Genomic DNA, 15822 nt, shown 5'->3' with positions numbered 1-15822 from the left:
TCCGGGCAGCGGCGGAAGCCGCTTATGTCCTCTCCATCTGGCGGCATCCCCAGCTCCCCTGTGTATGTGAGTCAGCATGGCGATTCTGGCCGTGTCTCTAGGCAGATGCGCACGGTTCAGAACAGCCTTTATAGGCTAAGGAGGTGGGTGTGAGGCATGTCAGCTGATGTAGTGGTCAGCTGACACTGGTTCCCACAGGAGCGCTGCTGATTGGCTGGAAGTTCCGGGGGCGTGGTTCTGTACTATACCTTGGTATTTAAGTCCTGCCTTGTCAGTTGTCCAGTGTCCGTTATAGCTATCAGTTCGCTGAGCGCTGGACCTTGCCTTACTGCTGTTCCTAGTCAGCTAGTTTTCAGGGTTATATATATATATATGCAGACACTGCCGATATATATGTACTCTAGTTAGATCAGTATTGTACATTGTATATTCTCTGGTTATCTGCCTTATTCTGCTGCTATCTATCTTGTGTATGACCCGGCTTGCCCTTCACTTTGATTCTGTCTAATCCTTCCTGTACTGCAGTCATCTGATACTAGTTCTTATCTCGGCCTGGTTACGACTCTGTCTCTGCCTTACTATCGGTACCTCAGTTTCTGATACGTGTATGACCTCTGGCTATCCCCGACTTCCCGATATCTATATTATCAAAGTATCTACTGTTCAGGCATTACAATACCTCTGTATAAAATCGGCCACAGAAAAAGTACGTGTTTGTGTAGAAAACATGGCATAAACCATTCTACCAAAGTAATTTCTCAGTACTTCAATACACAGTTGTGTCTTTGCAATACATGTTATTTGCTGTCATTTCTAAAATATGAGTGTTTTTATACATAAGCATTAATCCTATTTTTTTTTCTTCAGCATGATGGAAAACCTTACTGCCACAAGCCTTGCTATGCCACATTGTATGGACCAAAGGGTAAGTGGAAAACTTAGAGGAACATGCAGTTCTTCTTATCTTATAGCCAGCTGCTTAATATGGTTATTATTATACCGAAATGAACGTGGTTTACAGTTTCAGTGAACCTTCTTTATAATACTTTAAGGGGAAACTGTTGTCTCTTTCTTTGCTACTGTTCTGAGTAAACTTCAGGTTTCACAAGTAGCCTCTGGTGGATCATACGTTTTTACAGTGTTTATTCCTTGTTGGCACTGGAAGTAGGTTAATGCAATACAACTAGTCTTGCTATTCACTAGAGTTTCATTGTATGAAGTGTGAAATACCTAAAGAGTGTTTGCACATTGCAGTCTAGTGTCTGAGAATCCTTCTGGTATTATCCTTTAAAATTTATAAAGTGTTACAAGGTTCCTAGTTGTAGGTTCCTATGTAGAAAAACTCTCACAGCACCATACCACGGTACTGATGAAGGCAAAAATGACTGAAATAGCAACTGTCTGCACTTTATATCATACCAAATTAATAAGCAATAGGTGGGCTATAAACCATGGATCTGAGTTTATGGCAAACAAACAAGAGCTCATGTGTAGGTGAAATATTTATGGTACGTTGTTGGCTTTTTAAGCCAATACCCAGGCAAATGTGTTGTTTATCTCTCAGCTCTCTACCTTCTACTAGCCATATCCATATGATATTGTAATGTAGAAAATGCCCCTAAATACTCCACTCTAGAAGCAAATAGTGTCAGCCGAGCGACCACAGCTTATCGTCATTGTTCTGTGGGCCATGGACTGTTGCTTTTTAGAAGAGGCATGGCTAGTCTTCTACTTATATCGCTCCCATGTCCTGAATGGGAGGAATGGTGTTACCAAACTGCTACTCAGCCCCCCCCCCCCAGTTAGGGTCAATGGAGAGAGAGGCGATCAGAGGGTATGGTTAAGGGGGCAGACTCCTTGGGCTTTGTGAAAGAGAGCCTACCAGCTTCTTGAACCCCACAATGGGCGGCAGTGGTCATGTTACGGCTGCTGTTTACATCTAAACCAAGATATTTAGGTACATTTATTTACATGTTAATATTAAAAGACTAGTGGAAGGGGTAGGTATATTGTTCTTAGCCAATAAAATGTGTGGGTCAGGTAGTGCACCCTCACCTTACGTATTGATGGGAAGGGTAGGTAGACTGATAAGTTTTGCCTGGTGAATGGCTTTAATTAGTGGGCTTTAAGGCTACTATAGGCACAATATGAAACACTTTTGGTGATTTTAGTTTTCCATTATTTTCCACCTCTGCTTTTCCCATACAGTCCTATCAGGAATTCGCTTTATCCACTCCCCTTCAAACTTAAAGGGAACCTTAACTGAACGGGGGGTAAAGAGTTTTACTTACCTGGGGCTATTACCAGCCCCCTGCAGCAGTCCTGTGCCCTCGGCGCCGCTCTGGAATCCTCTGGTCCCCCGCTGTCACTTAGTTTCGTTTTTGACGACTCACCAGTCGCCGGCCGCCATGCGTATTATTGGACGCATTCACCAATAAAATTAGCGCTATTCCGCACGCGTAGATATGCGGCAACGCGTATTTTTGTACGCGTTGCGGTCCGCAATAGCGCTAATTGCATTGGTGAATGCGTCCAATAATACGCATGGCGGCCGGCGACTGGTGAGTCGTCAAAAACGAAACTAAGTGACAGCGGGGGACCAGAGGATTCCAGAGCGGCGCCGAGGGCACAGGACTGCTGCAGGGGGCTGGTAATAGCCCCAGGTAAGTAAAACTCTTTACCCCCCGTTCAGTTAAGGTTCCCTTTAACATATTGCTGATACTCTCCTGCAAATGCTTGTTCTGCACTGTGCATCAACAGGGAAGAAATATGTTCCTTAGTCATGTACTGCCTGATTACCAGGTGGGACATTAAGAGGCATATTTAGAACACGGTATTAAAAATGTGAACTGCCAGTTTGCATTTTTATGGAAAAAAGATGTGTCTACCAAATTACAAAGATATGAGTATATCTCTAGTGCCTCATCACATTTCTCCACAAGAGTATTGTTACCAACTGAAAGGTGGTGAATGTTATGAAAAGTCTATGAAGCAGCATTGGAACTTGTGATTGGCATTGAACTCAAATCCTTCCTCTTTAGAGTGTTGACCCTCAGTCAGCCTCTTGCTAGCCAATTATAAGAGGTTATTTCAATGAGGCTACAGAATACTCCTCCACTTTCTATAACTGGTCAATCAAGTCACCTAAAGTTTTTTTGTTTCAATCATTTTTATTGAATTTTCAATAGGAATACAGTAAGTACAAAAATTTACTTAGTCATAGAGGAAATAAAATAGTGATATCTTAACAAACAATCAATCACATATGTGAACAAAGTATAAACATCAGAACACAATTAGACACAGTTCGTATCATAGGCCATATGAATAGGATATTAATATTCATTGGGGTCTGACAGGCTTAATAATTCCTATCAGGCCTGATAATTAGAAGATGAAAGCAAGGTGATAGGGGGAAATGCATTCAACTATTCAAAACAAGAGGGTATCCATCACCGATTCACATGACTTTATAAGGTTGGGTGAGGATAGGCTCTTCAGCAAATAACCAGGGATATCCAGTGGGGCCCAGCAACCAGCACAGCTGGGAGGTTTTGTATGATTACATTTATTGACCAGTCACTGTGTTCAGGACCAAACAGGTAGTCAACTAAGGGCGACCATATTTTATTAAATGTTGCCATATTGTCTTCTCATCTGGCTCTTAACTTCTCAAATAACAATATACTGCCTAACCTATTCTTGACTTGGTCTAACGAGACCACTCTGGAGTTCCGTGCAGCTGCAATGGTAAGCTTGGTGGCAAAGTAGATGTAATTAACAAGTGAGTTTTGAGAATAAGATAGGTCAGGTTAGGGAAGGGCATGGGCAGGATTTGTAGATATGGTAGTGTTTAGTAAAGAAGGGGCCCAGATACACACTCTCATTCACAATCTACAGAAAAATCTACAGGTCCACCATGTGTGGCCATACGTGCCAGGAGTAGTGCAACCCCTGAAACAATTAGGAGACATGGATGGGTTGAACTTAGCAAGCCTATTCGGTACTAAGTACCAACGAAACAAAAGCTTGTAGTTAATTTCTACTAAATCAGCATTCACAGGTTTGGCGATGTTGCTCAATATGGCAGGAAGGTCTTCCAATTCTATGTCAATATTAAGGTCTCTTTCCCATTTTCTAATATATTATTTTTTTGCACAGAGCGGTTAAGAGAAAGTTATGTAGAGAGTGGTGAAATAATGCCAGTGGAAAGGGGATCTGTGGCGCAAACATGCTCAAAGAGGTTCTCATCAGGGGAGAGTCAGTCAAAGAAAGGTGGTCCTTAATGAAGTGAGTTATCTGCATGTAATGAAATATATCAGAGAGTGGGAGTTGCTTATTTTCCTGAAGAAATGTAAGTGATAGAGCCCCTGTTGCAGTGAAGAGAGATCATAGATTCTAGTTCATTTTGTTTGGAACCATCACAGAGTATTTGCATGCATCCCAGATTGCAAGTGAATGCTTAATTATAGGGTTAGAAACTGTTTTCCGTTGGCGAGGAGTAAGCTATGGTATGTTATTAGTTTTAATAGGGTGGATGATATACCATAGTTCTCTATATCTACCCAAGAAAGCTTATCGACCTCAGTGTGCCAACTAGTTAGTTGAGCAATTTGAGCAGCTTGATAATGGTGACTAAGGTTCAGAACGCCCAAACCACCATTAGATTTCAGGTGGTGCAGACAACTCCTATTGATTTTAGGTTTCCTAGAGCACCATATGTAGTCATTTATTTTCCTTTGTAAGGAGGCCAGAGTTGCAGATGGGAGAGGGATTGGAAGAATACAAAAGATGTATAGGTGCTTGGGAAGAAACCTACAAGTCACAGAGTTTTCAGTGTCATTTGACCATTTTAAACCAGTGGGCTGCTGGCAGCAAGACATAAACATTACTGCTTTTCACAGCAACGTTGAGTGTCACAAAAATGACCTATAAATAGGATATTTCATTTTGTGATGCACTTGCAATGAGCATAAATATATAAATCAGTGCTCTATCACCACATTATAATTATGTCCACATGTTGCTATGTGAAGCCATCCAGAAACTTGAGTGCCTCTTACACTGTGCTATAGTGCTGCATGCCCACTGTCTATCATCTTGTGGTCATTGGAGGAGGCAGTGTGGGATTCTTGCTTGGGACACCTAAATGGTCTCAATCAGAAGGCTTGATACCTTTGTAGGGGAGTCATAAGATATCAGTGTACAAAAGTGTATTAGAAACAATAATATTCAAAACAGAAAACATAACTTTGTAACATGGGATACATGGAAGGAGATCCAACTAAAAGAAAGTCTCACATAGATTATTTAAATGAAATTATACGTTGCATAAATTAACCAGTGGCATATGTGATCCAGGGGGTTTAAAGGGCAACTGTAGTGAGAAGAATATGGAGGCTGCCATATTTATTTACTTTTAAACAATACCAGTTGCCTGGCAGCACTGAAGATCTATTAGGCTGTAGAAGTGTCTGAATCACACCAGAAACAAGCATGCAGATAATATTGTCAGATCTGACAATAATGTCAGAAACACCTGATCTGCAAATGCTTGTTCAGGGTTTATGAATAAAAGTATTGACAGCCAGGCAATTAGTATTGCTTTAAAGGAAATAAATATGGCAGCTTCAGTTGTCCTTTTTTTCCTTCCTTGAGGAATCCTATCTGTGTGGACAGCACTGATTTTTCTTTTAATAAAGCATGACGTTATGGGTTCTATTTATAACCTTGTCAAAAGAGGAGATTTGGGATTTTTCCAGTTTTTAGCTAAGTGCAATTTGGTTGACATGGCAATAAATTAAATTAGTCTGTGTGTAGGGAAGTTTTTGCCATCTGGTTTGTTCGCTAGTAATCACACTGATGCCTCACTTCAGAAGTCCTGCTCAAAACATTAGAAATCAAGTCTTTAACTTTAATCTAAAAAGGACCACCACTTGGTGCATAATCCTTTTTTGACTACAAGCTCCAAAACAAAATCTGAGAGGTCCAGATATTTGCATGAGCTTGAACTTCTCAAAGATGGGTGGGTTACATTTTTGCTGAGCTTCTTAAATTGAGATCAGCTTTTTACTTTTTAAAGTGAACCCTAAGTAAAATGAACTGATGATATAAACAGTTATATATATCCTCCTACTCCTTTAAACATTAACAAAGTAGATTTAATGTTTTATTGTCTCTGCTCAATAGCAATTTATTAAGTATCCCAGAGCTAAAATATATGAACTATTGACCTTTTTTACCTATCCCCTGTACTTAGTATATGGGCGTATTGGGTTGCTTTGTAATAATTATACAAGTTAAGTAATAAAACCGCTCAAAAAGACGTAGATCTAGTTTCTTTTCTGCAATAAAATGCTTTTTGTTAAGCCACAAGAATTGTATGAAGGCTGTCATAAGTTCTGAGTGGTTAGCAACAGTACATTTTGTAGGCAAAACTCTAAAATAATAAAGAATCTTTTGAAGGAGAGTCATTCTAATTTAATTTAAAGGACTAAGCCATTATGGCAGTTGTCCTTTGTACATAGCTTTTTGTTGATGTTCTTTAGTATAACAATCATAGCAAGCCTAACAATGTTGTGTAGGAGAATGTTGAAAGAACAATATATTTTAGGCCCTACTTACATGTACTGTGTTGCAAAAAATGGGATGCAATGCAATGCATCTCAACACAGCGCCTTAAAGGATACCCGAAGTGACACGTGACATGATGAGATAGACAAGTGTATGTACAGTGCCTAGCACACAAATAACTATGCTGTGTTCCTTTTTTTTTCTTTCTCTGCCTGAAACAGTTTAATATCAGGTATGTAAGTGGCTGACTCAGTCCTGACTCAGACAGGAAGTGACTACAGTGTGACCCTCACTGATAAAAAATTCAACTATAAAACACTTTCCTAGCAGAAAATGGATCCTGAGAGCAAGAAAGAGATAAAAAGGGGAATTTCTTATCAGTGAGGGTCACACTGTAGTAACTTCCTGTCTGAGTCAGGACTGAGTCAGCCACTTACATACCTGATATTTAACTCTTTCAGACAGAGAAAGAAAAAAAGCAACACAGCATAGTTATTTGCGTGCTAGGCACTGTACATACACATGTCTATCTCATCATGTCACATGTCACTTCGGGTTTCCTTTAAGTGATTGATTTCTAAAAAGGAAGAAATTCTGACGGCAAGGCTGCATACTGTGGAACTATTCCACCCTCTCTCCTAAATACTTGTTTTCAGAAATTACATTCCATAGAGTCTTGATATGCCTTGTTGCATCAAAACCTCCTGATATGGACATCTCACTGCAGTTACCATACTCATGTCCCTTTCTAACCCTGGCTACTATAGAAAGGTTGAGCTATTGTCAGGTGATCTGACAGAGGGCACTGATATGGTGATTGCAACTTCCATACTAGGAAGTCCTGATGGTTCAAGACCTGTTAGGAAATCCTCAGGCTCCTTTTTTAAGATGGTAGTCAGACTACATTAGTATGCGGTCCCAAAGTTTGTAGTTTAATGATAGGTCTCCTTTATATGTTTCTCCAGAATACTTATGTTATATAAGGTATTTAGGATACTTATACTTATTATATAAAACTGACACAAAATTATAACCGTGTTATTTATCAGGTGTTAATATTGGAGGAGCTGGATCATACATATACAAGAAACCAAGTATTGACAAGCCCACCTCTCCAACTGATGGGGCACCAAAAATTGAAGAGAAGAGGCCTCCTGCACCCACCAGAAGTCTCAGTAAAGGTGAGATCAGCGGAACTGTAGACAATTGAACCTGTTTCCCCAGTATTAATATCTTGATATGCTAGGCCTGCAGTAATACAATTACTTAATATCACCAAAAGACCAATGTACAAGACCAGTTTACATCAATTTGACAATAGTTTATATTTAGTTGAATAATGTTGCTGTACTGTAAGTAATATACTGTATATTCCTGCGTATAAGACTACTTTTTAACCCTTGAAAATCTTTTGAAAAGTTGGGGGTCGTCTTATACGCCGGGTGTCATTGATGCCGGGTGATACGCCCTAGTCTGTTACCGCCTCTCAGATTTCCCTGCTGAGGGAGCACAATCTATTCTTCCATACCGCTCTGATAAACAGGTAGACAAGGAGAGCTGACCAGTCTACTTAAGGAGAGTTGACCAATGCAACAAGTCAATTGACTATATACTGTTATATACTGGGAAACACATACAGTACAGCACCAGAATCTGTTCATACATAGCACCAGTGCAGGTTTTTTTTATTTTTATTTTAATTTGGTGTGCGTTGGAAGAGGGGTAGTCTTATACGGCGAGTATATCCCAAACTCTATATTTTAACTGGAAAAGTTGGGGGGTCGTCTTATACGCCCAGTCGTCTTATACGCCGGAATATACGGTACATAAGAATGATTTACTGCTCTACTAGACTCCGTAGGCTTCCTTGTAGACTTTGGAGGCTTGGTTATTTTTGTGAAGTCTGATTTGGTTATCTTTGCAGGTCCTGAGTTGACAAGGTGGCAGAGTTATTATTTTATTATTATTATTTTTTTTTTATTTATATAGCGCCAACATCTTCCGTAGCGCTGTACATAATACAAACAAATAATGGAGAACAAATATACATAAGAAATACAAGACACTGTACAGTCATGACATTGAATAAATACAAATACATACATCGTTGATGTGTAGTTGGTACATGTACATATGTTAAAATTACAGCAGTATGAGAAACACTAGGAGGAGGTCCCCCTGCCCTTGCGAGCTTACAATCTAGAGGGTAGTGGGGAGGAAACAAAAGGGAAGGAAACATAAGGATTAGTGGGTAAGCCAGTGTGCCTTCAGTGCTGCCTATAGCAAATTATAGGCTTGTCTGAACAGAGTTGTGAATTAATGGTGACACTCTAGAGTATCCCATAGCTAGAATGACAAAACGGAGAAAAATGAGGCATCCTGTAGGGGTACTACTTCACTTTATTCATGACGCCATAATTGGAAGCTGCGGGATCGCACTGATTTGTCTGGACCTGCTGAGCGAGAAAGAAGCTCATTGTTCTCCTGATGCTCAGACAGCCTGGCACCTGGATTGTTACAAAGTCATCATACCTTCTCTTTTCTCCATTTGTGCAGCAGAAATGCAGATATATGAGAATGAATCTGCTGACACTGGAGACAGCAATCATTTGGCTAAAAACAAACAAACAGTGAATTCAGGTGTGGTTTGTATGAATTTGGGGCAGTGGATTCAGTGTCAGTGCAGTATGTCAGGAATAGCATTCTGGATACATTCCAAAAACATACTTCCCACAAAATTCCCACAAAAATTGGCATTAGGCTATGACTAGGGTAGGGATTAGATTGTGAGCTCTTCTGATCTATGTACTCTCTAAAATGCTCCGGAAAATGTCAGAGCTATGTAAATGTATAATAATAATATTTCAGTTTCCTGCTGTGTTTCAGTGCTACTCTCATGTCCATCAGCTAAGCCTAGCAAATCCCCATGTTGCTAAATATTTTTGCTAACAAATAATCCTAACTACCAATCTCCTTCCCAAAGTTTATCTCTTTCTGATGGCCACCCCTAGTTCCCAGTCCCCAAGTTTAACCCCTTCCAGATCGGGGTAACCTGCGCAGGAGGATTTCTCAAGCCCCGCTGGGCCGATTTGCATAATTTTTTTTTTGTTACAAGCAGCTAGGACTTTGCTAGCTGCTTGTAACATCCGATCGCCGCTATCCGCAACGTCGCGCCGCCCGCCCCCCCTCCAGACCCCTTGCGCAGCCTGGCCAATCAGGGACAGGCAGCGCTGAGGGGTGGCCCGGGATTCCCTATGACGTCCCAACGTCGATGACGTTGGTGACGTCATCCCGCCCCGTCGCCATGGCTGGTTCTGAACGGGATTTCCTGCTTACTCCGATCGCCGGAAGCGATCGGAGTGGCTGTGGAGCTGCCGCTGCTCAGCGGCTATCATGTAGCGAGCCCTGGGCTCGCTACATGATTTAAAAAAAAAAAAGTTAAAAAAAAAGTGCTGCGCTGCCTCCTTGCCGGGGGAATTAGACCGGCAAGGAGGTTAATCCTAAGCTTTCTAAAATCTTGTGCATACAGCTAGAAAGAAAAATGAATACAAATAAAACAAAAGAAATATATGTTAAGTGACCAAACCCAAATATAAAAAGATAAGACCTGCACTAAAGTTGTCTGGTGAAGGCATGGACGTACACATCCATGTGATGCATGTATGTGTGCTTAGGAGTCAGAACATCAGATAGTTGGTGGTGGTAAGATAATGAGGGCATATCACACCCTTATGGCTAGCGATGATATAAGTATAGACTTCCAATGGTTTTCAGTTGAGCAACTTTATCCCACAAGACCCTAAAAAAAGATGTCCATGAAAACTGTTATGCATGTTCTTACCTGGGTAGCTGGGTGGCTGAATTGCACAACAAACGAGCAATTCAGCTGCTTGTGGAAAAGACACCTTAAAGCGGAATATAACCCTGCATTTCAACTTTGCTCTAAAACATTATTTACAGTATATTATATGCAACCAGCATTTTTTTTTTTACTAGACCAGCATTGGAAGGGTTACACAGGGCTTTAAAGTTCCTGGAGATTTCTGCAGACGCATCTGAAGCTGACATAGATACATTTTGTTTACATAAATGTATCTAAGTGTTGAATGTGACTCATCTCTCTGACTGAGAAGGAGTTGGAGGACAGCCAAAGAGTGTGTAACATTTCTCAATAGATACATATAACTAAATAGAATGTAACAATCTGAACTTCTGCATATCTCTCCACGCAACTTTAAACCTCTGTGTTTAACCCTTCCAATGCTGGTCTAGTAAAAAAAAATGCTTTTTGCATATAATATGCTGTAAATAATGTTTTAGAGCAAAGTTGAAATGCAGGGTTATATTCCGCTTTAATTTACTGGGTATAGTGGTGTAACACCTCTTGATTACCAAATACGGATAACTTCCACATAAATTCTCAGTCTAACTCAACTTCTTCAGTGTTCCTGGACATGCTTCACTAATACCTCTGTTAGAACTAAGAAGGTACATCGCTAACCTGTAACACCCTTCATCCATAGGAACCCCTTATGTAACAAATACTACAGTGTTTTTCTTGCATGGGGGTATATAATTCCTTACTCCAAAGGGGGCGACTTACTAATGGACATAAGCAGTATAGAGCAATGCTGGTAATGTTTATTTACTTCAGATATCCACTCATGTAGAGCATGGAAACAATTACAATGTCTGTGCTCATGGCTGGACTGTGGAAGTGAACACAACCTCACTTCCTTGCGCTTCATTGCAGTAAATCAACTCCCAGCAACTGGATGTCAGATAAACTCCCCGTATCAAAACATTCCCATACTATCCACTATTTATAACCATCAGTACCATGACAACCAGTCATCGGAAAATGAGGGCTTAAAAACAAACTAAAAAACACATTCACTTCCTTCTGTTTTTAAGTGAGATAATTGTAGCTATGTTAGTGCATTTGATCATCATCAAAGTTCAGCACCGAGATGCCTTTTTGGTTTCCACAACCTTTTTTTTGTAGAATTTAGATCAGATCCAAAACCCTACTGACTAACGCTTTGTTTAACAAGATGTATTGTGTCTGACTGTGACAACATTGACAGGGGAGTTAACCAAATACAAGGAAATCCACAAACACTGTAGTTGTGGTAATCAATCACTGAATGTTGCGTAAGCAGTATAAACATTTACTATGACAGGATCATACTGCTGCTCTTGTATTTTAGTGAATCCCATACAATGCTGTCAGTGAAGGAGGGAAGTTACAAGGCAGACATGTCACAGAAAATAACTGCTCCATTCCTCTGGAACATCCTTTGTTTCCAAGCAGGTGCATCTTTGGGCGACCTCAGTTTCATGGTCCTGAGGGGGAATTTCAGAACCAAAAAGGAAAAAAAAAAGATCTTTGAACCACGGCTTGACACAAGAGATTGTAGAATTTAACCCAGGATTGAACTTCATCCCAATCAGTCCTGATACCCCCTTTCCCACAAGAAATCTTTACCTATTCTCAAATAGATCACCAGGGACGTCTAAATTGCTGATAATGTGACGAAACCCCACCCACAGTGTGATGTCAGGGCCATGGCCCTGACAGTTGGTGAACCATGTTGCATTGTGCGAAATAATGGCCATTTCCAACTGCCAAACAAGAAGTATCTCTTAGATTCTTCTGTTAGATTTACCTACAACATGGAAAAAAGCTATCTGGCAGGTAAATCTAAGAGAAAATCTAACAGAAAATTGTATGGTGTGTACCTAGCATTAGAAACAACATTCTGAGATCACCTGGTAGGACTAAAGATGTCACTACCTGTGATAAATTTCACAATGTAAATCAATAGTTATGGTCATGTCTAGGAGAAGTCATGGAGAAGCATGTGATTTGTTTGATCAGCTGATAGATTAGCAAAGCTTTGATTTGCTGTGAACACATCCTGCTTTAGCATATAATCATTCCTAGCAAATCAGAGACTGGTCACATGCTTCTCCATGAGTTCTCCTAGACATGACCATCACTAGAAATCAGGGAGTAAAGATTTTACAATGGGCAAGCACTGAGTAAATTTATAAATGAGTATTGTAAAAAAAAAGCAATGTTATTCATTAAATTATTTTCACTATAGTGCCTCTTTAATACTGACTTTAAGCTGCGTACACACGGTGCATATAACTATCCCAAGATGGGCAATAAGGATCGCCTTGGGTAAGAATTCAGCATTTGTACGGGAGCCCTAACCCCGGATCTTTAGCAATGTCTGACAGACCTCCCAGCACATTGGTCTCCTACTCACCCTGCCCGCCAAAAGCTGCACAGTCATGCGTTGTCCTTCCTTCCTACTCCATAGTAGCAGATGCATCTTTTGTCTCTAGGCTAGTGCTGCATGCGTACAGAACAACCCCCCGAAACTGTCACCCGAGGGACCGAATGTAAACATTTTTTACGTCATTTTTACAACCACTTTTACCTCTCTGACCCCTCTACCCATTCCCTGAGCCACTGCTTACTATGCAGCAATCTTTAAAGTGTACCCGAGGAGACATGTGACCTGATGAGATAAACATATGTATGTATGGTGCAAAACATATTAATAATAACCAGGCTGTTTTACTTGTTTTATTTTGCTGCCTGCAAGAGTTGAAGGGGCACTACAGCGAAAAACTGTAAAATTTAAAATATGTGCAAACATATACAAATAAGAAGTACATTTTTTCCAGAGTAAAATGAGCCATAAATTACCTTTCTCCTATAATGCTGTCACTTACAGTAGGCAGTAGAAATCTGACAGAAGTGACAGGTTTTGGACTAGTCCATCTCTTCATAGGGGATTCTCAGCAAGGCTTTTATTATTTATAAAGATATTCCTGAAAAAGGATTTAAACAATGATGCTGGCCAGCTTCCATGCTCCCTACACAGTTTTTTGGCAGTTGGACAGAGCAACTGCCATATACTAAGTGCTTTTGAAAATAAAAATATCCCTGAGAATCCCCTATAAAGAGATGGACTAGTCCAAAACCTGTCACTTCTGTCAGATTTCTACTACCTACTGTAAGTGACAGCAACATAGGAGAAAAGTAATTTATGGCTCATTTTACTGGAAAAAATGTACTTCTTATTTGTATATGTTTGCACATATTTTAAATTTTACAGTTTTCCGCTGTAGTGCCCCTTCAATTGTTAGACATGAAAGTGACAGCTTCTGTCTTGTCAGTACCTTGTCAGGAATATAGTAAACATCACTGATAAGCAAATTACAGCAATAAAAGTTTTCCAGGCAGAATACAACTTCTGAGAGCAGGAAGAGATAGAAAAGTTCAATAGTTTATATATTTTCATTAAAGAGAACCCAATTGTTGATCTCATAAGTCTATTTTCACCTCAGGTTCACTTTAATGAAATAAAGTTGCATTGAACTCATTGTTCCTAGTTTTCTGAGTGTAGTTTTAAGATGCACTTATAAAAAAGACTGTGCAAAAACCTCTCGCCAGGATCTCTCACAATTGTCTTGTTTACCTCAGAAGCTGCCAGTGTGAATGAATGCGCTGCTGGCGTTCCTGGCTCTCAATCTCTGACTTGCTGCTGGAGGTGACAGCCGAGGATGGCCAGGGCTACAAAGCAGCCTTCCAAGGTGCCAAGAAAGGAGAAAATAAGTTTCCTTTTCCCCTTTTGGCTGATGATTGTTTTGGCAAAAGGTTCATACATTTCAAAGTCGTGGGGTTCAAAAGTGCATTTGATAATTTTTGTTGGCCCGTTTACCACATGAAGAAGTAGATCTTGCTTTCACATCATGTTACACATCTGTGATGTTCTTCTGACAAAGGATATATTTAGACTATGTATACTTCCAGAAAGCTAATCCTAAAACAGATGTTATAGCAAATAAAACGTATCACATAGCATTCATTCTTTTTGATGCTATAGCTTTACTATTAAATCCTATTGTATTTCCATTATTTACAAGGCTATCCCTTTGTCACGAATGACTAATGCTAGGTACACACAATACAATTTTCTGACAGATTTACTGTCTTATGGACTATTTCCAACAGGTCCGAACTGATTTCTGATAGATTTCCCGATCCTTAGAAGTGAACAGAAAATTAATCGGAAACCAGATCGGACCTGTTGGAAATAGTCAATCTGACAGTAAATCTGTCAGAAAATTGTATCGTGTGTACCTAGCATAAGAATACTTGCACTGAACTGCAGTGATGGCTAGATCCAAGTGATTAAAGTGTACCTGAGATGTGATTAATGTGTTAATTTATACTTACCTGGGGCTTCCTCCAGCCCCATGAGGTGCGGGGTGCTCCATCGCCGTCCTCTCTGGCCGCTCCGTTCTTGCACTAATAATCTGGCCTGTCATGCACTGGAGCGCATGTGTGCGGCCTCCCATGGCCAGTAGCGTTCTGCACCTTCGCAGACCATTGCGGGAACACGATGGGGGTGCATGCCCGGCCAAGCTGCGCATACGCAGAAGAATGCAGTCGGCCAGATTACCGGGAAGCATAGCACAAGAATGGAGAGGACGGTGAGGGAGCCCATGCACCTCAGGGGGCCGGAGGAAGTACACACACATTAATAACGTCTCAGGTTTCCTTCAACTTAAAGGACCACTATTCTGAAGCTTAAACTACATGCGTACATGTCAGTTTCTTCCAGATGAAAGTGCACTATAAATTACTTTTCTTCCATGTTGCTGTCGTTTACAGTAGGCAGTAGAAATCTCCTCATGACGGTTTCTCAGTATCTCCATTATTCTTTATAAAAGCAATCCCTGTAAAGGATCTTTAAAAAAAAGTCCGCCAGTCTGCCTTCTCATGTGCACACTTGGACGTTTGAGTGATAAGTACATAGGAGAAAAGTAATTTATAGTGCATTTTAAGATTCTGTACTCTTTATAAAACTGGCCCTTCTGCCTGCAATGAGCATGAGTTACATGCAGACGCTGTCCTGTCCCCATGTATGTCTTAATCTATCCCTGCTGTGTGTGTCCTCTCCGGCTTTATTGAAGCCTGTGTCACTTGCATTTGCTGCCGTATGTCTAATACTTTCCTGCAGCAGCAAGTGCAGGCCACACAGACCTCAATAAAGCCGGGGAAGACACTTAGAACAAGGATGGACTAAGATCTATTTATCTTTCCACACGCATCAGCCAAAGGCTATGGTTGTACCGGCCGAGGGCAGACATTCACATATCACTGTGTGCATCATGAGCTGCTATTGCAGCCTTCAGCAAAGTTTTTTCACCTCACGGCTCCTC

General features: G+C 40.6%; 1 protein-coding gene across 1 annotated transcript in view; it reads left to right on the top strand.

Annotated features, from left to right (window-relative positions):
- LOC137532620 (cysteine-rich protein 2-like) overlaps positions 1–15822 on the top strand; it is a 162742-nt gene that overhangs the window by 84465 nt on the left and 62455 nt on the right. The window contains exons 3-4 of the mRNA XM_068253347.1: positions 868–925; positions 7623–7754. Coding sequence (XP_068109448.1) covers positions 868–925; positions 7623–7754 — 190 coding nt within the window. The remainder of the gene's footprint in view (positions 1–867; positions 926–7622; positions 7755–15822) is intronic.

Source organism: Hyperolius riggenbachi, chromosome 9 (assembly GCF_040937935.1).
Source record: "Hyperolius riggenbachi isolate aHypRig1 chromosome 9, aHypRig1.pri, whole genome shotgun sequence".
Classification (NCBI taxonomy): domain Eukaryota; kingdom Metazoa; phylum Chordata; class Amphibia; order Anura; family Hyperoliidae; genus Hyperolius; species Hyperolius riggenbachi.
The sequence above is the reverse complement of the archived record's forward strand: the minus strand, read 5'-3'. Positions and strand labels throughout refer to the sequence as shown.